We start from the raw sequence: 24415 nt of genomic DNA, 5'->3' as shown, positions 1-24415 counted from the left end.
CCTGTATAGAGATACAATGAAATATCAACATGAAGTATGACTGATTCAGTAACATCTTGGACTAAACCATTTGCTGGCATAACTGGGCTTCCTACTCTATCATTAATTAATGCTGGTGGATCCTGGATTATGTTTTCAAGTGACAGAGATGGATCCCAAGTTTCTTCTGATATTAGTAAAGTTCACTCTCAAATTAAAGTTAGTGTGTTTCCTAAACATGGCCAATTCATAGGTAGATCCTGGCTAGAAATTACCCCTGATTATAGATCTTGGACACATCCACACTCTGTGCCAGATAAAACAGAAACAATGATGTGGAATCAATCTAGTAAAGAGCACATTATAACTAAAACATATCATGTAGTTGAAACAGTAAACACTGGTGCTAATTTAGGAAACTATCAAATGCATTCATGGGTTCCTTTACTAGTTAACAAGATTGAATTATGGACACAGACCTCACTCAATGAAGTTGGAAACCCATATACTACAGTAATCCATACTTTGGAACCATGGTTTCAGCCAGTGTTGGATATACTGGGATCCCAAGAAACTGTAGAAAAAACAGATATACACTGGATTTTCCCTGAATCTAAATCAAATCTGATATCCTATATATTCAATATGCCTTTATCTTTGGCTTTATCTAAAGGTGATTCTACTAGACATTGGACCCAATATGAAGACAGTAAGATGAGACCATCAAGCCAAATGGATTGTATTGATACACTGAGTGGGCATGTGGCTACTATCTTCAAATACCAAATGAAAACTAAAGATACAGTATGGTCCTTGAGCCATTCAATTGCTAATGTGATTGAGTCCTTCATTCAGTCTAAAGGTGCTATGAGCAGACCTTGGACTCAGCCTGAATCAGACATTGTCCAAACCTGGACCTATTCAGAAACCCAGTTTGGAAAACCCTTAACTCAGCTGAAAGCTGATAAACTCAAACCTTGGATAGAGACTAAACCTGAAAAAGTAAGACCCTCGATTCAGCATAGATTTCAAATAGGCAGCCCTAGAACCCAGGATGAGAAAAGTAAAAACAAACATTGGTTGAAGCCCAAAGCAGGAACCATTAGGTCCTGGTCCCAAAATGAAATTGAAACAGTCATACTATGGAGCCAACCTGAATTTAGTACAGCTAGATACTTGTTCTGGTCTAAGTCTGATCACACAGGACTGAGGACAAAAACAGACTTTAAAACTCCCAGACATTTTATCCATCCTGAAGTTTATATAGTCAGAACAGGGATTCAGTCTGAAGGTAGAAGTATCCAAGCATGGAAAAAGTCTGAAGCATTTACATTCAGGCCATGGATGCAGTCTAAGGTTAATACAGTTACACCATGGACAACACCAGAAGTTAATAATGTCAGAGCTTGGTTTCAGACACCAACTAATATAATTAGGACCTGGAATCAACTTGAGTCTCAAACAAACCATTCTTGGTCTGAGACTACAGCTGGTAGAATCTTAAATTGGTACTGCACACAAATGGATATGTTTAAAAAGAGGAAGAAAAATGAATTTCAAAAAGTGTACTCTTGGACCCAACGTACTATACCTAGAATTTGGACTCAAACTCAGGATGGCACTGTCAGACTTTGGTTGCATACTCATATGGTAACAGTCTCTCAAACATCTAACAATTGGATACAGTCTGAAATTGAAATAGTCAGTCCCTGGACCCAATTTATGGCTGATAAGTTAAAAGGCTGGATACAACATAGCAGCTATACAACCAATACCTTAAAGAAGCTTGATGTTGATGTATCTGAATCTAGGGTACAAAATGAAGACAGTACAGTAAAACAATGGACACAGCCTGAGCCTCCAGAAATAAATTCCTGGACACACTCTGAAACTAACACAGTCATATCATGGACTCAGGCTGAAACTCCAATAATAAGTAATTGGACAATTACAACATAGATAAAGTTTCATTTTCAAGAACTAAAGGCATGGACACAATATAAAACTGGTATATCCGTAATGTCAACCCAGTTTGTATCTCCAATACTACATCCCTGGACATTATCTGAAATTGATACTTTCACACCTTGGACCTCAGCTGAGTCTCCAATATTAATTCCATTTTTAGAGCTTATAGTTGATACTGTGACAACATGGACCCAGAATAAATCAGCAATATATGCTTGGACCAAAAATGTAGTTGATACTGTCACATTGTGGGCCCAAGCTGAACTTTCAGAAATTAGTCCCTCAACAAAAACTGTAAGTAATATGGCCATGCTGTGGTTGAAGACAAAATATCCAGCAGTAAATACATGGGCTGTCTCTGAATTTGATTCAGTGTCATTGTGGACCCAGGTTGCTTCTCTATCAATACATCCCTTGGTATGGTTTGAAACTGGAACAGTCCCCCTGTGGAATGAAACTAAGTCTGCATTAAATCCCAGGAAACAGTTTGAAACTGATATAGTCACGCAATGGACTTATACTAAATCACCAGCAACTTCACGGGCACATCTGTTATCTGAAACAAAAATAATTTTTACCAAGGCTGAATCTCAATCATCAAACCTCTGGATACAAGGTGAATCTGATGTAGTCAAAACATGGATTCAGGATAAAACTCAAGGAATAAATCCTTGGACTGCACCATGGATTCAGCAAGAAGTTCAAGAAATACATCTCTGGTCAGAGACTGTATCTGATATAGATGCTATGTGGACTAATAAAACATTTGAATTTCCAAAAGGAAATCCCAGGTCACAATCTACAACTGTCACAATATGGACATTAGATGAATTTCCAGTAGTAAATCAATGGGTTCACACACTAGAAGATGTAGAAAAACTGTGGTCCAAAGATGAATTTCCAGTACTAAGTCCTTTAACAAAGACAATGAGCAATAGCTTTACACTATGGTCTCAGGGAGAGTCTCCAACAATAAATCTATGGAGTGTATCTATGTCAGATACAATTAAACTATGGACTGATATTGTAATTCAAACAGTAGAGTTTTGGACAAAGGCTGTAGCTCCTACAGTCACAGTATGGCTCCAGAGTGATTCTCCATCAGGACCTCTATCTGATACAGTCACACTGCCATGGGCTCAGGCTGAATATCCACCAACAAACTTGTGGACACAAACTAGAGCTGATAGAGTCACAACACAATGGCTGCAGGCTGAATATTCTCCATGTAGTCTATGGAGTAAGCATGGAACTGAAATAATAACAGCATCATGGCTTCAGACTGAATCTTCACCAGAACATTTATGTATACTCCCACAGCGGCCCCAGGCTTTTAAATCTTTAGCAGGAAATCCATTGCCAGAGCCTTTGTCTGACAAAGTCATACCTTTCAGGTCCCACACTGAATCTTCCTCAGTAAATCTATGGCCACGGATGGTATCTGATATAATCACACCACTATGGTTTCGGAGTGAACCTGTATCTAGAAATCTGTGGTCAGAATCTGTAACTGATACAATCACACCATCAAAGCTTCTTCTAGAATCTCCACCAGTAAGTGTAAGGACAGTGCCTTTATCAAATAGAATAAAACCACCTTGGTTCCAGGCTGAATTAAAAGGAGTACATCTATGGACAATACTTGTATCTGATACAGTAACAGTACTGTGGACTCAGGCTGAATATCCAGGAAGAATTTCCTGGACAGAACTTATTGCTGATATATTCACAACATGGACTCAGTCTGAATTTCTAACAGTAAACCCCGGGATTCAATCTGTCTCTTCTGCATTCACACCGTGGCACAAGGCTGAGTCTCCAACAGTAAGACATTGGACACAACTAACATCTGATTCAGTTTTAGTGTGGAACCAATCTGCTGCATCTACACTAAATCACTGGACACAGTCTAAAACTGATACATTTACAGAGTGGACAAATAGTCAATTCACAAACGTCAAGCATCCAACAGAAGCTGTATCTAATATATTGAATCAAGCTGAAATTGCAAAAACAAATTCCTGGACAAAACTTGAAACTGATACTGTGTTACAGGTGGCTCAGGCTAATTCTGAAATCATCAATCCATGGATACAAGCAATAGATAATACAGTAACACCATTGGTTCAGGGTGTTTCTTTAGCAAAAAGTCCTTGGACACAGTTTGAATCTGATATAATCACAACGTGGACTCAGACCCTAATACCAGCTGTAAATCCATTGACGATGACTGTAACTGGTAGAGATACCCTGTGGAGCCTAGCTGAAATTATGTCAGTAAATTCTCAGGTACAATCTGCAACAGAAATATTCACACAATTGATTCAAAACCAAACTATTGCAGCAAATGTCTTGACACACTCTATATTTAATCAAGTCATTCTTTTTAACAAGGCGGTTAGCCCAACAACAAATCACTGGACAAAGCCTGAAGCTAATACAATAGCAATGTGGACACTGGCTAAGTCTCAGAAACAAAAGGCCTGGACAGAAGTTAACTATGAAATAGTCTCATCATGGAATCCAGGTGAATTCTCAGAAGTAAAGATTTGGACACTGCCAGAGGCTGGTATATTCAAGCATCAAGCTGCATCTAAAATTCCTATGATAGAGGATACAGCTAAAATTGTCAAACAGTGGACACAAGCTGAATTTCCAGCAGTAAATACTTGGGCAGAGTCAGTAGTTGATATAATTACAACATGGACACAGACAGAATCTTTAGCAACAAATCTTTACACATTTCTACTTGATAAAGTCACACTAAAGACACAGACTAAATCTCCATTAATAAATACTTTGAACCAAGAAGAAACTATAACTGTCAAATCCAAGATACAGACTGAATCTCCAAAAGTAAATATCCAATCAGAATTTAAGACTCCATTTATATCTCCTTGGGTTGAGTCTGAACCTGGGGAAGGCACACCATGCATTCATGTGGAAGAACAATGGACAGATCCTGTAACTGAAACAGTCAAATTGTGCATACAAGTTATTTCTACAACATTTAATTCCTTCTTAAGAATGGGAAATATAGCAACTGCATGGTTTAAGGCTGAATCTCCACAAATAAACCCATGGAAGAGTGCTAAAGCATCAGAAGTCATACACAGGATACAGTCTGAATCTTCACCGGTAGAATCCTTGAAAGAAGCTCAAATAGCTAAAGTCAGACCCTGGACCCAGGTTGAATATTCAACATTATCTCCCTGCATAGACAACAGAGATTTGAAAGTAATATCCTGGATAAAGACTGAATATCACCCAATAAATACCTGGTCAGAAGTTACATCTTCAAACACCATACCCTGGACCCAGGTTGAATTTCCACAAGTAGATCCCTTTCCAGTGCCCAAGGATTCAAAATTCATACCTCGGACCCAGGCTGAATCTCTACCAGAATATTCCTGGATAAGGGCAACAATTTCAAAAGAATCCTGGATCCAGAGGGAAGCCCCACAAGGAAACCCCTGGACAAAGGCCACATCTTCAGTAGCCATACACTGGACTCAGGATGAATCTGAATCAGTAGATCCATGGATACAACCTATACAGGTTACATATTCAACAGTAAATACCCGGGCACAGCCCTCATTTAATACTATCATATTACGGACCCATTCTGAATATCCAGCAGTAACCTGGATAAAGTCTATATCTGAAACACTTGCACCATTGATACAGGATGAATTTCAAATATTAGATCCTTGGGTACAATCTGTATCTGAAAAAGTGATGTCCTGGACTCAGGCTACACCTACATCAGAAGAGCTTTGGAAAGAAGTTGTATTTCCTACAATTGCCCCATGGAAACAGAGTGTGTCTCCATCAGTAATTACCTCCACACAATCTGTATTTGAGGTAATCACCTCATGGACCATGGCTAAATTTCCAGCAGTAATTACCTGGATGCAGGCAGGTCCTGATGCACTCATGTCATGGACCCAGAATGAATCTCTAGAAATCAAGACATGGGTAGAGGACACAATTTCCACAATTGAACAGAGAACCAAAGCTGAATATTCATCTTTAAATCTAGAGACACAGATTATAACTTTCAAAATCACAATGGGGATATGAAATGAATCTACATCAACGAAATCAGGGTCAAAGGCTATAGCTTCCAAAATCACAACAGACATCCAGGCTGAGATTTTAGCAGTCAAAACCTGGGCAGAACCTGCAGCTTCAATAGCCACAACTTTTAAGCAGACTGCCTCTTCCACTGTAAACTTTTATGTACAGATTGGAACTGACAAAGGCACAATTTCAACAATTCTTGAAACTGAAGCCAAGAAATCTTGGCTATTGCCAGAAGTTAACACATTCAGAATGTCAGTGCAACATCAGACAGATAATACCAAACCCTTGGTTCAATCTGAAAATCAAGCATCTCTTCTGTGGACACATTCTGAACTTGAAAACAGTAGTCCATGGACCTTACCTGAATTTGGAACAATCTTATCCTGGATAGTACCTGTGCATGTAGCAGCCATATCTTTGCCACAGCCTGACTCTTATATTAGCAAAGCTTCATTTAAAATTCAGGCAGAAAAACCATGGATTCAAACAACCTTTCAAACACTCAGTACTTTCACATCATTTAGTGACAAAGTACAGCTCCAGGCCACACATAAAATCGCTACAGTCATGCCATGGATCCAGTTCAAAATAGGCACATTAGACTACTGGACCCAGTCAGAATATACAGTAAAATTGTGGACTATTTTTGAAACTGGTACAATAAGACCATGGATCCAAAGTGAAACAAACACAGTCAACCCCTGGACCCAACCTAAAACTAGTACAATCAGAGCATTGACACAGGCTGAATCTCAACAAGTTAGGTGCTTGTCTTTGCCAGTACCTGAAACAGTGACACTATTGTCACAAGCTGAAATGGAAGCAGCAAAACACTTGACCATGTCTGATATGAATACTGTTGCACCATGGACCCTAACTCAAAATGATACAATAAAGCAAATGACTCAAATTGAATCTAAAAAAGTTCTTTCTTGGTTTCAGCCAGAAAGGACAATAGCCCATCCCTGGATCCACCTTGAAACTAATATAGTCAGACCTGGATACAATTCTGAAGGCAATGCTGTCCAAACAAGAATCACTACTGAAACCAATACAGTCAGATTCTGGACCTCTTCTGAAATAAAACTTTGGACCCAGTCTGAATCTCAAGCAGTAAGTATGTGGCCTGAAGATAGCAGAGCCACACTTTGGTCTCTAACTCAGAATGATACAATTACATCTTGGTTCCAATTAGAATCTCAAAGGATACTTTCTTGGGCCCAGTTTGAAGGTGGTATAACCAACCCTTGGACTCAGCAGGAAACTGCTACAACTAAACTATGGACCCAATTTGGAACTTTAAAAATTCTTTCCTGGACCCCACCTGATACAATAATATACTGGTTCCATACTCAGATAGATTCAATCACACCCATGAGCCAGCCTCAAACTCAAAAATTCCAAAGTTGGATGCAGACTATAACTCAAGTACGAAAAATTTCACCTGTGACTGAAGTTGGTACAGTAATACCTTGGTTACAGTTTCAAAGTAACACAGTTAGATCCTGGATTCAACTTTATTCCCAAACAGTGAGTCTTGGGACCCATACTGAAGTTGGTATAATTGGGCACTGGACTCAGAAAAGAATTGCTACAGATAACCTTGGGACCAACTCTGAAACTCAAGCAACCAGACCCTGGGACAAGCAGGAAGCTAACACAGTCAGAACTAGGTTCTACCTTCAAGTAAAAACTGTCAGACTGCAGACTTATTCAGAATTCGGTACGTTCAGTACTTTCATCCGATCTGAAATTGGCACAATTCATCATGATTCTTTTATGATCCAGTCAAAAACCCAAGAAGTCAGACCCTGGACCCAGTCTGAAATTGTTATGACTAGATACTGGGTTTTGTCTCAAGTAGTTAAACCACAGACAATGCTAAAAGGAGGAACATTTACACCCTGGATCCAGTCTGAAACTCAACCAGCCACACCATGGACCAAGCCTCAAGTTAATATAACATTCTTTTCTATTCCTGTATCTGATAAATTCAGAACCTGGATCCAACCTAAAACAAAGCTACTGCATTACAAAGCTGACAAAATTGTGTCACTGATTTCTCCTGAGACTGGAACAATTGGAAAAACTCTGCTAATTGATCATTTGGATAACAAGTCTAAGCTTGTAACATTTTTACCTGTTGAGACTATTTCTACCGCACATCAGTATTTTATAACTTTGTCAACAGAGATAAGTACCATAGAAAGAAAAATTAAAAGCAGTTATCTCCAGCCAAGCCAGCTCACAAGCATTTTCCTTCTTACCCTGTCGAGCAAGTGGTTTCCTAGTATAATTGGTCACAAGAACTTTGGCAGCATATTAGAAATTATTGACACAAAAGGAAGCCTTGATGTCCTTTCTGTCTCTCTTAGTTATCTTTCCCCAGGCTTTTCCTTCCTTGTTTCTTGTTCTCTTACATATCCATGTACATTGTTCCCTTCCTGTTTAGTCTTTTCTTCTTGTCCTTATCTTTCACACTGTGTTTTCCCATCTTGCTTCAACTTTTCTTCTCTGGCCTTCTCTCCTGTGCTTTTGCCCTCAACCTCTTCTGATAGTCAGCTCCAGGAACTGTCTTTCTCAAAGTTTATTGAAGATACTATTTTTTCTCACACTTTCTCATCCCTGCATGCTCCTCCAGCAATAAGTTTAACAAAAGAGTTTCCCCTGATGCCTGGATCTCTATCTGGACCCAACTATAAGCATCAGTCTGGACAACAGCCTCTCAATGTTTCCCTGGCTGAGTGTCGCCTAGGTATGATTTGGAAAGACAATCTCCAGGCTCTCTGGCTCTTCAAGACAGCTGTTGTTTCTCACGAGACCACAGGCAAGTTAAATATAGTCATCTGTTTGACTTACTACCTTAGATAAAGAGTCTTTTTGAAGCCGGCAACCAAAATTTCTGAGTAGATCACAAAAGGTTTTCATAGATTTTTGTAGGATTAAATTGAAGATATTTTTCTGAACCAATAGTTAAGAGATCTCTAAATATTGAGAGATTAATACCTTATTTTTCCAGTAAGGGCTTATGACTTAAGTTTTATAAGTACCACTCCTTTCAGAGCATAATATTTCAAAAATATCTGATTGCTTAAATAGATTCTATTATTCTCCTTGAGGAATGAACAGAACAAGTCAAATTATCTTTATCAGGAGAAGTATACAGATACCCTCTGTTACTATACCTAAGTTTATTGTGAATTAGGAAAATAATCCCAAGCACTTCCTCAAAGTTCAGGACATCAAATTTTCAAACTCGTTCCTAAAATAGAAAGTCAGGAAATTCAATGAAGAGGATAATAATACTAACTTTACTCTGTTATACATGTGGATTCATTCTAGAGTGTGGATTACGCCCTGGCCTTGTCTCCCGTTGTCCCAATTGCTGGGAGGCAGAAACAGGTGAATTTCCCTGGATGGTTTCTATGCATCTCTCTTTCTCCCATTTTTGTGCTGGCTCTATTTTGAATGAACAGTGGATTCTTACCTCAGCAAGATGTGCCAATTTCATGTAAGTCTGGGTAAGCCATCTCAAGGTTAATGTATCATAATAAAGTGATGAAAAATTTATGATTTTTTAATGGATACATTTCTTTGAACAAACTAGATGTTCTTTATTTATATAATCAAATTTGATGAGTCTCCTTTTCTATAGAAATGATTGAATTGCTTTCTTAACAACCATTTCCTATTTTATTCTTTTTTCCTCATATACCACTAAAATTTATGTTAATATGTTTCTTGGGGTTAATTTTAGTACCCAAATAAAAAACATTGTGAATTGTAAAATTATGTCTTGCTTTTATATAATTTCACCTATATAGAAGATGGAAAGCATGCTATACCTTTAAAGCATGCTATAACCTTAAATTATAACCTATACTTACACATATTACTTTTTGATTTTATAAAGAGGCAAAAGCAACATGGATTCAGTAGAAATCATACTTTATATTTTGAACTTTGAATATTTAGTACGTATTATGATATTCTGTTATGATGCTAGTCAGTAGTAGTGAGTGGTAGCTCCCAGTAGGCCATGCAATCACATAGTCATTATGACAAGCATCTGTGTTACCCACTGTGTTGCTAAGCTATGCATGTTAACAACCACTGCTGTTAATTAAGTTTGGTGTATGACAGTACTTTCAACTTACAATGTTTTCAACTTAAGATTGGTTTATCAGAATGTAACCTCATAACCAGTGGATAGGCATCTTATTAGAGTTTCTGTTTAGCTTTTTATAACTCCAGATATGCTGTCCTAAAAATTCAATTTGTCGATCTATATTTTGATACTATTTAGCTCAAAAGATTTCTGGCAAACATTTTATTTCCTTATTTTAACATACTGAAGTAGAACCATTAATATAGATAAGAGAAACAGGGCTCATGTAGAAAAAGTGGTCGAACTCTCACATGTTATGTGAGATATTTCAGTTCCTAATTTTCAAAATTCTTATGAGTAAGTATTAAGCACTATAAATATTAGGGAGTACAATAGTGTAGGTTAATACTTTTTAATAAGGATACTGACAAAGTAATTTACTTCTCATTTCTTTTTTTGATGGTATTGGGATTTGAACTCAAGGCCTCATTCTTGCTAGGCAGGTACTCTACCACTTGAGCTACACTCCACCAATACTTTACTTTTCATTTCTGAAGACGTTCATGCCTACTGAGCCTAGGGATGACCTAATATCATTAATAATGTCCTAGTGTTAAATACATGTGCTGACTGAATAGGGAATAGGAATAGTATTTTGGTGCTTACATGGACCCTATCTGATTCATATGATCTAAGGGTTTTTTTCCACATTGAAATTTAGAAATAATAATATTTCTAATGAATTTTCCTTCCAGAAAAAGCTCAGAAGCTCTGGCCTTGGTCCAAGTGGGTCTTATTGATCTACAGGATCCTACCCAAGCTCAGACTGTTGGTATTCATCGTGCTCTGCCCTACTTAGGACCCAAAGGACCTCTTGGACCTGGGCTAATCTTTCTGAAGCAGCCACTACATTTTCAACCCCTGGTTCTTCCTACTTGTCTGGAGGAAAGTTTGGAGCAAGAGAAGAATATACAACTGTATGACTGCTGGTTACCCAGCTGGTCCCTCATGAGAGGTGAATAATGAAAAAGGCACTGGATTAGAATGGAATGATATGTTTGGAAAAATAGTAATATCCTTTCTTGAGTAACTGAGCATTTATTATATTTCTCTAATCTAGTCTAAAGCAAATCAACAAAATTCACAAACATTTCTTCTCTGTTTTCCATCAGGAAGTCCTGGAATTTTGCAAAAAAGGCACCTAAACATCCTGCAAGCCAGCACTTGTGCCCAGTTTTGGCCCAAGCTGAATGAATTTACTTTCTGTGTGGAGGCCAAGAAAGCTATGGGGGAGGCTGGCTGTAAGGTGACAATTAAAGGGAATGTGAAAGTCAGAAATAAAAAGGATTATCCTCCAACACCAAGATACCTCCTACCATCCTTCAGATAATCAATTGATACTCTGTTCTGTTCCCTCTTTCTTACAGGGTGACTTGGGGGCACCTTTGGTGTGCCATATACAACAAAAGGATACATGGGTACAGGTGGGAATCTTGAGTCACTTTGATGAACATTGCACAAAGCCCTATGTCTTCAGCCAAGTGAGCCCTTTCATTTTCTGGATTCAGGGAGTTACATGGCTCAGCCATGCACCATGGTCCCAACAAGGACTCATAACTACCTCTGCTTCCATCTCCCTTTCAGTCTCTCCTGCTAGGAATGCTTCAGTTTTAACCTCTACAACTGCTTCTATTCGACCCCACTTCATTTCTCTGCCACAACCTCAGAGTAAGGCCCAATAAAATTATAGTAAGAGAAGTATAAGAAGGAAATTAACAAGGGATTGGAAATACAAAAGAGTGAAAGGAGAAGAGAAAACTCTTTTCTTGAGAAATGCATATTTTTTAAATTTATGAAATCTTTGGAGTGATTTATTTATCGGTCTAAAAAGAAACGTCATAATTAACAATATTGTTTAACTTTCATAATGTTATAGAATATAGATGCCAGTGGTTATTAATATAATTGTCTTGATTGATTACTCTGACATGTAGAATATTGCAATAACTTATCAACTTCTCGGGAGCAAAAAAGAGTAGGGCTAACAATGATACTCAAAAACTTATTCTTCTAACAGAGAGTACTCTACTACTATATAGCACCTTGTGTATATGTTACAATAATTTTTTATTAAAGACGTTTTGTTTTGTTGTCAGTGATAAATAGTGATTTGTAGGCTCTTGTGTGCATTTATTTTACATTAGGGTTATTATCTTTCTTCTTCCCTTGACTATTCTGAAACCTATCACAATATCATCAATGACTATTTCTCATTGTTTACTTGATCTTACTGCCTTTGAAAAATATTTCAGTCCCAGAGTCTGTGTTTTAATCTACTTAATAAGTATTTACTAGCTATCTCAAGTTGCCATATTATAGTGAATAATGATTTTTAAGAATAAGTGAGGCCATATCATCTCTTTGGTGATATACTTCAAATCCTTTCTCACACAGATGAAGAAATCTACAATGAGGATCTTATTTATGATTTTACCTTCATCTTTATCACTTTATTCTTTTTATAGTCAGATTGTTTTCATAAATTTTCTTTTTATCTAGGATTCATTAATAGTACAAGAGGATTTCAAGTGAAAATTCCATATATGCATACATTATATTTTGGTCAAGTTCTCTGTACCCCCTTCTACTGCATATGAGTGAAAATGTGATACTTGGCTTTTTGAGCAGGGCTTATTTCACTAAATGTGATGAGCCCTAGTTCTACCCATTCCCACAAATCGCATAATTTCATTCTTTCCTATGGAGCAGCAATCTTTCATTGTATATATATTCCCACTTATTGACTAGAGACAATTTAAAATTGCTCTATAAATAAACAATGGGTATAGAAAGATAAGAGGAACTTTTTTTCAGGGAAATATCATAGCTGCAAAAGATACAGAAGCTCATGTTTCTAAGTCAGATTTTAAAATGTCAATGTGTTTTAAAGGGATTGAAACATTTAAAATTAGAAAGCTATAACATTCTATGAAATTTATTCTTACTGGCTTTTTTTTGCTTCTTTTTTTTTTCATTTGTTGGTTGTTTGTTTTTGCTCAGTTTTGGCAGATCGTATTTCTCTGCGATATACTATGCCTTGGCAGGCTATGATCATCAGTTGTGGCAGTCAAATCTGCAGTGGCTCCATAATTAGCAGCTCTTGGGTTCTCACTGCTGCCCATTGTGTCAGGAACATGTAAGTTTATGTCCTGCTTCTTCAAATACTATATAATCCATTACCACCAAGTCAGTTTGTTTAAGCCTTCTTTGGGCAAATTTTGCTTTCTTTGTCCCAAAATCACCTCTTAGGTCCATTACTTATTTGTTTCAGGCAAACATTGAGTTGATTTAACATGTACCTCTATTAGTATTTTCTTCCGAAATCCTATTTCCCAAGTACTAACTTCTTGGTATCTTGATTTCTGTGGAGGTGAAATGCAAGGCTCATGTACCATATCTTAAAAAGACAAATGTGGTTTTTAAGAGTACAGGTTCTGTAGTGAATCCATTTTAAGTAATCTCTATGTATCCACATAGGAATCCAGAAGACACTATAGCGATACTGGGCCTTAGGCATCCTGGGGCACCTCTGAGAGTTGTTAAAGTAACTACTATCCTACTTCATGAGAGATTCCGGTTGGTGAGTGGAGCAGCAAGAAATGATCTAGCTTTGGTACTCCTTCAAGAGGGCCAAAATTCCATTCAGATGTTAGCACCATTGGGGCACTTGAAGAATCTAAATAGCTCAGAATGTTGGCTTTCTGGGCCAAGAATTCTTAAACCAGGTTAGTGATTGTTTTGCTCATTAGGAGAGTAGCTTTAAAAAAATAAAGATTATACTTTTAACTTAAAGTTTAAGAAGTCTCACAACAATTGTGCATATACCTAATTTTAGGACCTTAATTCAGATTAGAAACCTATTTGTACATGTATTTTTATTTCATTCAATGATTGTTTTGATGATGACTCAATAGGATTTTAAGGATATCGTAAGAGGAAGTTTATATGAACATTCAAATGTTGTAAATAAAACAGGGATGATTAGGTTCCAAACTCTTCTAACTTTGGAAAAAAGTTCTGTTTTGTTTTGGCATGTTTAGGAAATTGAATATTCACTTGAATTGGAATTTGGAGGGCTTTTTATTTGGGGGCGTTTGCTATATTAGGTTGAACTCAGGGCATTCACTGTGAGCCACTCTACCAGCCCTATTTTTATAAAGGGTTTTTTGAGATAGGGTCTTGTGAACTATTTACCTGGGCTGGGTTTGAACCACAATCCTGATCTCTGCCTCCTGGGTAGCTAGGATTACAGACGTGAGCTATCAACACCCAGCTGATTTATAAATCAAAATATACAACTTAATTTTCAGGAAATGAAATTTAAAAGTAATTATATTTGCTAAAATGACTCAAAAGAAATGTAAAATGAATGGAATGACTTGAGGGTAAGAAGCTAATGGTAGTGATAAGAAAATCAACAGAACTTCTTAGCATAATAACTTAGAGGTACACGTTTAAATCATCTTCTTGGCTGCTTCACTGTAACCTATATATTTAACTATTTGTATATTCTATTTTCCTAGGAGAGACAGATGAGAACCCAGAAATATTACAGATGCAGGTTATGGGAGCTTCAAGCTGTGCCTACCTCTACCCAGACATAGGCAGTTCTATTGTTTGCTTCATTACTCAGGCCAAAGGCTATGACACAAATATGGTGAGCAGATGAGGTTTATTTTCTTTCCCTTTTTTTTCAGAATCATGAAACTATAGCTTGTCCTTCTATAAAAATTTATCTTTGAATGATGAATATAAGAAAGTGAATCCTTACTCAGTAAGAGTGAACACATGTTAAATAAATTGTAGAACTTCTAAATATGCTAATAATCTATATTATATCTGACACATGCTCTTTATAATATATTCACATAAAACAACTGTTGGACATTTTTGTTATACTACCCACAAGTTAGACATTTTATATATTTTTTCTTATAATTACATTACCCTTTATCTTAAGGTTCAGTAAGTCCAACATTTTCTATTTTCTCAATTGTACAAGAGAACTGTATAGTTTAAATATCAAATATCTTATTTGTCATAATTATTTAGAACACATTTGGGATAAGAACAATATACTTAATCATCTATATTACATCTATAAGTTATAAAATCTAAGATTAAATAATAAAATAGGTTAATTAATTAAATCTGTCTCTACATTTGACTTTACAGGAGCCAGTGAGTCCAGGCAGTGCTGTTATGTGCAGACCAATATCTGGCAATGGCAAATGGAGACAGATAGGCTTCACCAGTCTCAAATCTCTAGCTACCATAGTGAGCCCACACTTCTCCTGGATTTTATCCACTTTAGCAAAAGCAGGCCATCCCTTAAACCAGGACCGTATGCCTTGGATAGAAAAACCTAAGTCCTCTGGTTTCCTTAAATATCCATCCACACTGCTACTTTCCTCAGTAATTATTATTGAAGCACAGATGTTTTTGTAGCCTAGTGACTAGAACAGGTAGTATACATCTGTTCATACTATGATAGTCAAGATACCTGAAGAATAAAGAGAAAATATTGATTTATGCCCTATAAGCTATTCCTACATATTTCTTTTAGTCTTTCCCTGCATAATAAATGACTTATGCTTACTGCCTGAATTAATGACTGTTCTTTGATTAACTATATTCATTTCAAATAAATCAAAGTTGTTATTTAACAAGAAAATGACTCCAGGTATGGGTTACCAGAAAATAAAGTTTTTACAAAGATAGGGAAATCAAACCTCAAAAAGACATTTGTAAATCTCCTAATCTACAAATTTATAATTTACAACTATTAACATACCTCATCTATTTTAAACCATCTGCATTTTCTTTTAAGACACAAAACAGTGCTTATCCCTTTAGCAATTTATAAGGACTTGATTTGGAAAACATATAATGTTCTATCCCAACAAAATAGCACCTTTAATGAATAAACATAGTTAGTTTGCATGCTGTCAATAAATAATGCACACATGAATGAATACTATGAATAGTTTTAGTTACCTGCACTCAACCATGATCATTCATAGGAAAAAACACTACATTTACATACTGTGCTATTGTGAGCAGCATGAAAAAATTTCCTGGAAACATGCTTCAACCTACCTAGGAGGCAAATTATCCTTTAATTCAGGATATATATGTGTATATGCTACTTGACCATTAGTCTCTATAGGAATTATCTCACTAACCACATCAAATCTAGTAGTATCACAATATAAATCATTCCTGTTTAATTTAATAATCACCTCAAAGAACAGACTTTAATTATACTGTATGATACTACATTTAATTATTTTATATTTTATTTAGTTATTTACAGTGCCTGATGTATTCATTACATTTTATACATATTCATGTATATAAAATAATAGAATAATATAAGCTTCACCATTAAGTACAGTTGTACATCAATGAATAGTATCAAAGTAAGTCTCCATTTTGTAAAGAAAGGAAGGTATGGTGAATAAAGATAAAGAAATGATAAAACATATTATATAACAATAAGGAAAATATGAAAATACTGAAAAATTAAACTTGTGTTTGGGAGGGAACTGATTAAAGACAGTTCCACATAAAAAAGAAGTGATGATTACAATGGGACAGAAGAGAACTTATCCAGGTAGGCACTCTATCACTTGAGCCACTCTGCCAGCTGAAGAGAACTTATCCAAATTAAACTGACAGATAAAAAATATATGGTAGAAATATAGGATTAAGAACACTAAATCCCACAAAGACAAACATATTAAATATAATAAAAACTAATTAGCAACTATGTCTATTCCTACAGGAATTTATGCATTTCAGTTCTCATGTAAGCCTAATAATTTAGTGAAACAAAGAAAAGAACACATTAATAAACTGTGAATTTAAAGTGGCATAATTATGATGCTAGATTTAAAATGTGCTATAGTCTTAAACTGAGGGTCTCATCAATAATGAAGAGGAAGGGTGGGAGAAAAAAATCCACCAAATGTTCAGTCAAAAAGACTTCTGAAAGTATAGTACATTCTCACTAATGATGCCAAATATAGGGCATCATGTTTGTGTAACTGACACAACACTGTGAGTTTTCAAATTTTCTGCCCAGTACATGAGAAACACTGACAATACTGATCTATGCAGAAACTACTTAATTCTCAAAGAGAATCTAAATTAGTGTGGCAAGATCCAGTGTACCAAGTTGCCCCTGGATGATACTCTACTCATAATACTGATCCTAAGCAAAGATATGTGTGACAAAAGCAAAGCTTGAAGGACCTGGTCTCAAAGATCCAGCACTCCAGAAAAAGGGCTTATTAGTGGCAGGTGTCCAGGATTTAACCCCTCTTTGTTCATATAAAGTACAGCTGGGAGTGGAAGCATGAGATTCAGGCTGTTAGACCAGAAGTTTAGAGCCAAGTTGCTTTGAATCAAAGGTGGAGCTCATTTCTATCCTATACAAACATAGAACATCACAATTGTCATTACATATTACTCAGATTCTGCTTTGGAGTAGGGAACTGAGTGGCAGCACCACACATATGACCTTCTGTAAGAAATAATTATGTAGGAGTCTTGAGGTTGAAAATAGAGAGCAAATATTGTGTTCCTGCAGAGAAAATCCCAGTGACGTTGGCCAAATAGTGACTTTCTCGTGACATGTCACAATGCAACCTAAAATTAAAATTAATGACCTGATGTTTGTAGTAACATGGATAGTTTTTATCACATAGGTTGTCGTTGGGCTCTAGGTTTCAGCTTTCTGCAGTGGAACTAAGCTGTGCAAAAGGTCAGATACCTGCCTAAAAACTTTCATGTGGAGAGCCTTAATAGTCCCTTTATTAAATATCAAGTGACCTAATGTCTCATGGGAGTTTTTGTCCTGCATGAGGTCATTGGGTCACCTAGTGGTTCCAGGGATTGGAGTTTGCTACACTGTTCGTTTCTGCACTGCCAACTCTGGCAATGTGTAGTATTTGCCCAGGAATCTGAGCTTCAGACCCTGGGGGTACTGCCTGATGGTTGCACAAGGCTAATGACTAGACCTTCTGTTCCTTTCTAACAGGGTCCTAACAGCACCCACACTTTCACATTGAAACAGTACCTTTCAGATAGAACCAGTCTTATATGAATGGGGGGGCCTGGAGGGCATCTAGGGTCACACATTGCTAATGTGCTTGTAACCCAGCAGGGTACAGTCATATGTATACATTGGTTCAGCATGAATCAGCCTAGGTGTATTAGGAGGCTACACAACCACACAATAGGGTATGTGACACTAACAGTGCATATTGTAACCCATTGCCAACAAAAAACAAGAAGAAAGATAGGGCTAGCTCTCAATGGCATTGCATGGCGTTATCCTGTGAAATTCCCTGCAGGATGTTTCTTTTCAACTCTTTTAGTAGACAGTCAATAATTTTGCTACACTTCCTTTCCAAGCTTTCCCTTTTGTCTGAGGTCACTATCCCAGGTCGCAAAACAAGCACCAATCAAGAAGTTGTCCCATATTTATACCTAACATAACTATGACAATGCCATAAAACCACCCATATTTTTTTCTGATTGTGCATGCTGTCCAATAGAGTGCCTGCACACTCATATTATAAAGCCTCTGACCCCTCTTAACATGAGAATCCTTGTGCACTGGTGGCACAGTGTGACAGTAAGAGAAAAAAAAAAGAAAATTATCATCCAAAATGTAGGATGGCATGGGAAATGGGCTATCTGTGATCAAAGAGAAGTCTGCACCTCTGGGCCATCTTCCCTTTCAGTGGAGACTATGCTTGTGCATTTAGTAAACTGGGCTGGGCTTGGAGTTCCTGCAGCTGCTTGATTGCCCCTTCCTTGCTGTGCCATGTGGTATTCCACACAGGGATAACTGACGACATACTCTTCCTGCTACTGCCCTGCTCCACTGCCGTTAAGACCTCCACCACCTCCATGACCTACAACACCACCAGCCACTTCCTCCCATAACACCGCCCACTCCATCTCTACCAAGGCTTCAAATTGCATCAGAAGCTCTTCAGGAAACAACCTGTCTCATCTTGGACTACAGACATTAACTTCATTGCCTAAGGCTCCCGCCCTGGGGCTCTGTTCTGTAGCTTGAGAAAGCCCACTCCAGATGAAAGGCCACTTGGTGGGCAGATCTTATCCTGATCTCCTTTGGAGTCCCACAGTGCTCATACTCCCTTCTTGGCATCATGCTAGGGTGCTAATCCTCAGCATGCACAACTAGTACATAGGTAACAGCCTGAATTAGCAGTTCTCCAAGTCTATCACTCAATGGAGACTGCTTATGGGACATACCTTGTGAAATTTAACAAGTCTCTGTCTTGACTGCCTATATTCACCCATTTGTGAATCATCTTGTGCATGAAAGAATTGACTCTTGCTTTAGTTTAATGAATGGATGTGGCAGTGTGTGATGGTGTTACTCCTCATAAGTCTCTAACAAATTTCTACTTGTGTCTAACACACAACATACTGCATATTTGAAATTTGTGTCCTGATAAGAAGTTGCCACCAGGGATTGCTGTGATACTGACTGAGGTTCTGACTAGCAGCATTTCATAAGCATCATCTGGTGTTGACAAATATACATTGCTGACCTTCGAGATTTTGGGGTATAACTTAACCACCACTCCTCCATCCACTGTCGTGGTGAACCAGGAAGATCCTGATGTTGAATCCTTGTTGATATTTCAACATGAATAGCAGAATAGTTGCCTGGTGAGCATTGGAAGAGAGATTAAAATCAATAGACCAGGCAGTAGAAGAAATGGAGACTGGAGGAGAAGGGAACAGGAGAATGAAGAGAGCAAAAAGAAAACAATTGCGAGGCAAGAACAGGAAGGTAAACCCAGTGTAGTTGGGGAAAATTAATGTTGGTAATTTGTGACCATCCAGAAGGATGCAGCTGGTTGTGATAGAAAGTGTGAAAACCAGTTTCAGTGTTGTCTTTATGAAACAGGAAGAGAAATAAATGCACTGTGCTTACCAGAGCTTTCAAATTACATTGCATGAGAATTTTGGCATTCACAACCAAAAGACCTGTCTTTTAGTCACTTTTGGGTTCGTTGCCCAGTATGTTTTTCTTGTGCTTCCACTTGCTGTCTCTTTGCATTACTGCAAGTGTAATTAAGGGCTCAAAGGAAATAGGTTAAATGTGCACAGAAAGACCCTGATGTAAAGAAAGCACTTAGAGGATAAGTTTTGTGTTAGTTTTGGAATTCCATTTACTTTTGTCTACTGGAGAATTCCACAGGGAACATACAAAAACCTGATCTTGTTGTCTGGAAAGTGTGCTTTCTCATAGTGGGAGCTGCATTCTTCTACATTTCTCAGTCTAATTCAATGGAATCCACACACCAACAGAATTACCCTTCATAGAGAAAAGGTGAGATCAAGAAGAATTAACCTAGAAGGTAAGACACACGCACAGGAAATCAATGCGAGTCAACTCCCTGTATAGCTATCCTTATCTCAACCAGCAAAAACCCTTGTTCCTTCCTATTATTGCTTACACTCTCTCTTCAACAAAATTAGAGATAAGGGCAAAATAGTTTCTGCCGGGTATGGAAGGGATGGAGGGGAGAGGGAGAGGGTGGGAGGGGTAAGGGAGGGGATGGGGGCAGGGGGGAGAAATGACCCAAGTGTTGTATGCAGATATGAATAATAAAAAAAAAGAATTACCCTTCAACAATTCCATTGGCACAACCCTTATTTGTTGGATACACACACACCCACACACATACACACACAGAAAACATTCCTGTTAAATCACCTGCTGTGACCACAACCTCCATTCACAGTAAATCCTGAAGTCTCCCTAAGGATGTAACAATCTTCTAGGTGTACTACTCGCCACACAAAAACTGCAAATGAAAGTGTTTGTGAAAATTCATCTATGCTTTGTCTTGACCCAGTGATGGGAGATCAGTTTTGTTAAAAAAATATGTTTCTGCACACACTGATGTTTTTTCTTTCCCTTTTTATTTGTGTGCCTAAGGCCTTCACTTCCAGGAAGTGCTGATCAAATAAAATGGACCAAAAACATTGCGATCGCCTAGATTTTAGGTTTTAGAAAAAAAAAGAACTTAGTGTGCTACTCCCAATAAATTGGACCGTGACAACGTTTTCCTATTTCCAGTTAAGGGGAGTCAGAGTCATGGGCTAACTCTGAAAAGCACATAGAGGCATGGAGTTGGTAAAGCTGTAGCAAAAAAGACCTATCAATTCCTGAACATGTGGAAATTGGTATTCTAAGAAGACAGACCATATATCTCATGCACTTCATTTACCTGCCTGTCTACTTGCCTCATGTCTGAGAGGATCAGCAGTGATCAGTATTCATGTCAAAGGTTGCAGGACAGCTGCTTATCACTAGTGAATTGACTGGAGAGGCTAAATATGCAGCACAGGAACTACCAGTTAGGTGATTTGTGTCTGTTTTCATAGATTTTGTGTGCAAAATATGTGGTTAGAAGGAATTCCTCATGGTGACAAAGTAAACATGGAAAGGGAAGGAGTTTAACACTGGTGTAAAAACATCTTAGTCCAAAGCAAGAAGAAATGTCCAGCCCATACTGTGCAAAGCCCAGCCTCAGCTGTGGTGGAGCACTTGCTGCTCACCCATATTATTCTTTATTGACTCTGAGGATGATATCATCTTCCCTAGGATAGTAGTTCAGGGGATTAAGCCACAAGTCTTTGGTGATGTTCTTGAAGGGATGGTTGTTAGGTAAAGGAGTTGGCTCATACTCATTATCTTGGGACTTCCCAAAGTCTCACAAAATCACATCTAGAAGCCCAACCTCAGCAATTGTATTGGAGCCTGAAATAAAGGTGGTGACAGTGTCAGAGTTCATGCACTGTTAGTTCAAATACAACCCCCAATAGGTAGGCATGCATCCAGGGAGAACCCTTTTCCTAGTAATGCTGAGATTATACTCCTCAGAAATCACAGGGTCCAAGAAGTAGGATTTGTCACAGAAGAAATCCCTTGCCTGATGGAATGCTTCTCCCAGGATCACATCTGCTTTGGCAAGGCAATTGAGGGTTGCCAGGTTTAAGTTTAGTCATGGTATCCCTAATCAGTATTCACATTCTACAGTCTAATGCAAATTGACATCAGTGACAGGGAATCCACTCAACATTACTGGCTTGTGGTACTTCTGTCTTCATGCCATTTCACAAGGGGAAAAACAGGTTAGTGCAGAATCCACGTGACCCCAAATCACTGAAAGCTACCCACATATTTTTCAAAGCAAAAAGACAGTGTGTCTAGTAGAGCAGTGGCTTAAAAGAACAACACACATCCTGTTGTAATGTGGAGGGAAGCATGGGTTCCCCACAGACTACCCATGGGGCAACCCTCACTTGATAAAGATTAGCCAAGTTCTTTTGCTTATGTCCTCCCAATACACTCCATGCCTGAACCTCAGGTTGATTCATGATATCAAGTCCAATGAGCTAAAGGCTTATCACCCTTATAACTGGCTTCTTCTCGGTAGTATCCCTTGTAGTCCTTGGACAGAGCAGATACTGCAGACACCTCTTTCCTTCTGAGAATAGATGTCAACCATATGGTAGTCTCCTCTTCTTGGAGAGAATCCTGATCTGTGACCCCTACACTGTTACAAAAATCAGCTTGTGCTTCCCTTTCCCAGGCTTGGAACTCTGCACATAAGGACTGCCATGCAGTAAATAAAACAACCACAAATTGTGGTCTTTATCCTGTTGGTCCTCTTCATTTCTCACAGAAAGTAATAATGATGTGGATGCATTTATCAAGGACTCAGGCCATGAGAGGTGGATGGTATAGTCTCTGTACATTTGACAAGAGTGTGACCTTCCTGCCATCTTGTCTATGCTTGAGAGCTTTGATGCCTGTGTTGTGCAGCTATTTCAGAAGAACTGATGGAGAGTATCCAAAATTGTTGCAATTTTCTTTATTGAGAGAGCTGGTTTGTCATGTATGGGAATCAACAGAGCAAGGTAAAATATAGACCTACTCACAGTTACAGTGCCACACAACTAAAAACTTCATTTAGCTTGATTTCTGATTAGAGAACAGTGCTACTACTCTCCCGCCCAATCTGGGCAAGGAGGACATCCTAAAATGTGTTCTCAATAAACATCCTCATGAGCAAATTTCAAATATGCCCCAGGCTAAGGAAAGAATTCCTAGAGTAGAGTGCATTTTGTTGGCACTGGCAGGATTCAGTTGTTCTCTCACAATGTAATTGGGACACTCTCAGAGAATGTGAAGACTCAGGGTACTATCTTTGTGGCAGTGTGTAAGTAGATATACTGAGGGCCTTAGGGAAATCATATCTACAGTGAGGTAGGTCTTGCTATAGATCCTAAAGCATCTTCAAAATGGAGTTCAAAATCAATTAGCATTCATGCCAGCCCATATCACAGTGTGGTCCTTTACAGTGTATGAGTTCCAAATAACTCCCAGTTCAAATCCCACTGCACTTCCTTTGGCTACTGATTTTGTATCTACACACAGTGCATGATTTGGGGTCATACACAGGATGTACAGTGGGGCCTTAATGATCATGCTGACAGGTTTGCATGCCCAGCTTGTTTTTCACCTCTGTTGCCTTCCATTGTTTCTCAAGATGCCTTCTCCCTATGGTTGTAGGCAGGGTATTGAGCCACAAATAGTTGATGATGATCTGGTAGGGAGTGGAACAGTGTAAAGGGTATGGGGCCCATCCCAGTGAGATTGGGAAACCCCAAGTCTCACAACACTACATCCAGAAACTCAACCTCAGCAATCCTCTTGGAGCCTGGGCCCTTGTGGGCTGTTAGCCATTCCAAAAAGGTCAGGTATGTGGCATGCAGTCACCAGCTGGAACTTCACCAGATTATGCTTGAATTCCCAACCCACCAGATTATGCTGGAAGCCCCTTTTCACATCCTGAAGTGTCAGAGTCTATGCACTGTGAGTTCAGAAATAATACTCTAATATCTAGGAACCATTCCCGTAGAAATGTCTTACCATTGACACTTAGATCTTACTCTTTAATGTTCATGAGATTCTGGAAGTAGGTGTTCACAAGGAAGAAAAGCATCATGTTCCTCCACCAGTGAGACTGGGAAGGAATGTAGGAAAGTCTTCTCCAGGTTGACTCAATGGAGAGCTTGGGTGCTGATACAGCATACTTTGTATTCCCAGTTATCAAAGTTAAAACACAGACCACCAAGATCCTCATA

General features: G+C 38.1%; 2 protein-coding genes across 9 annotated transcripts in view; both read left to right on the top strand.

Moving 5' to 3' along the window:
• The window catches only part of LOC109675936 (uncharacterized), a 529573-nt gene that overhangs the window by 386497 nt on the left and 118661 nt on the right, over positions 1-24415 (top strand). The gene's annotated exons all lie outside the window — the stretch shown is intronic.
• On the top strand, positions 6279-15808 carry LOC109700936 (uncharacterized). 3 transcript variants are annotated; one of them, XR_012444647.1, is made up of 9 exons: positions 6279-8860; positions 9376-9544; positions 10897-11156; positions 11314-11447; positions 11569-11869; positions 13202-13337; positions 13679-13781; positions 14725-14858; positions 15377-15515. XR_012444647.1 is itself a non-coding variant. In XM_074064320.1 (9 exons), the coding sequence occupies exons 1-9, from the start codon at positions 6283-6285 to the stop codon at positions 15647-15649; spliced, it is 4020 nt and encodes a 1339-aa protein (XP_073920421.1). In that variant the 5' UTR covers positions 6279-6282; the 3' UTR covers positions 15650-15808. The 3 variants fall into 3 exon arrangements, 2 of the variants coding, with proteins under 2 accessions (XP_073920421.1, XP_073920419.1); XM_074064320.1 differs by having other exon boundaries at positions 9376-9435; positions 11001-11156; positions 13679-13926; positions 15377-15808; XM_074064318.1 differs by having other exon boundaries at positions 13679-13926; positions 15377-15808.

Source organism: Castor canadensis, chromosome X (assembly GCF_047511655.1).
Source record: "Castor canadensis chromosome X, mCasCan1.hap1v2, whole genome shotgun sequence".
Taxonomy (NCBI): domain Eukaryota; kingdom Metazoa; phylum Chordata; class Mammalia; order Rodentia; family Castoridae; genus Castor; species Castor canadensis.
The sequence above is the reverse complement of the archived record's forward strand: the minus strand, read 5'-3'. Positions and strand labels throughout refer to the sequence as shown.

What these genes read in the sequence shown, in the direction of transcription:
- LOC109700936 (XM_074064318.1), top strand. Translation starts at nt 6,283, where the DNA reads ATGTCAGTGCAACATCAGACAGATAATACCAAACCCTTGGTTCAATCT. An exon ending in CAGCTGGTCCCTCATGAGAG is followed by an intron (nt 11,157 to 11,313) that starts GTGAATAATGAA and finishes GTTTTCCATCAG; the next exon opens with GAAGTCCTGGAATTTTGCAA. An exon ending in GCCAAGAATTCTTAAACCAG is followed by an intron (nt 13,927 to 14,724) that starts GTTAGTGATTGT and finishes CTATTTTCCTAG; the next exon opens with GAGAGACAGATGAGAACCCA.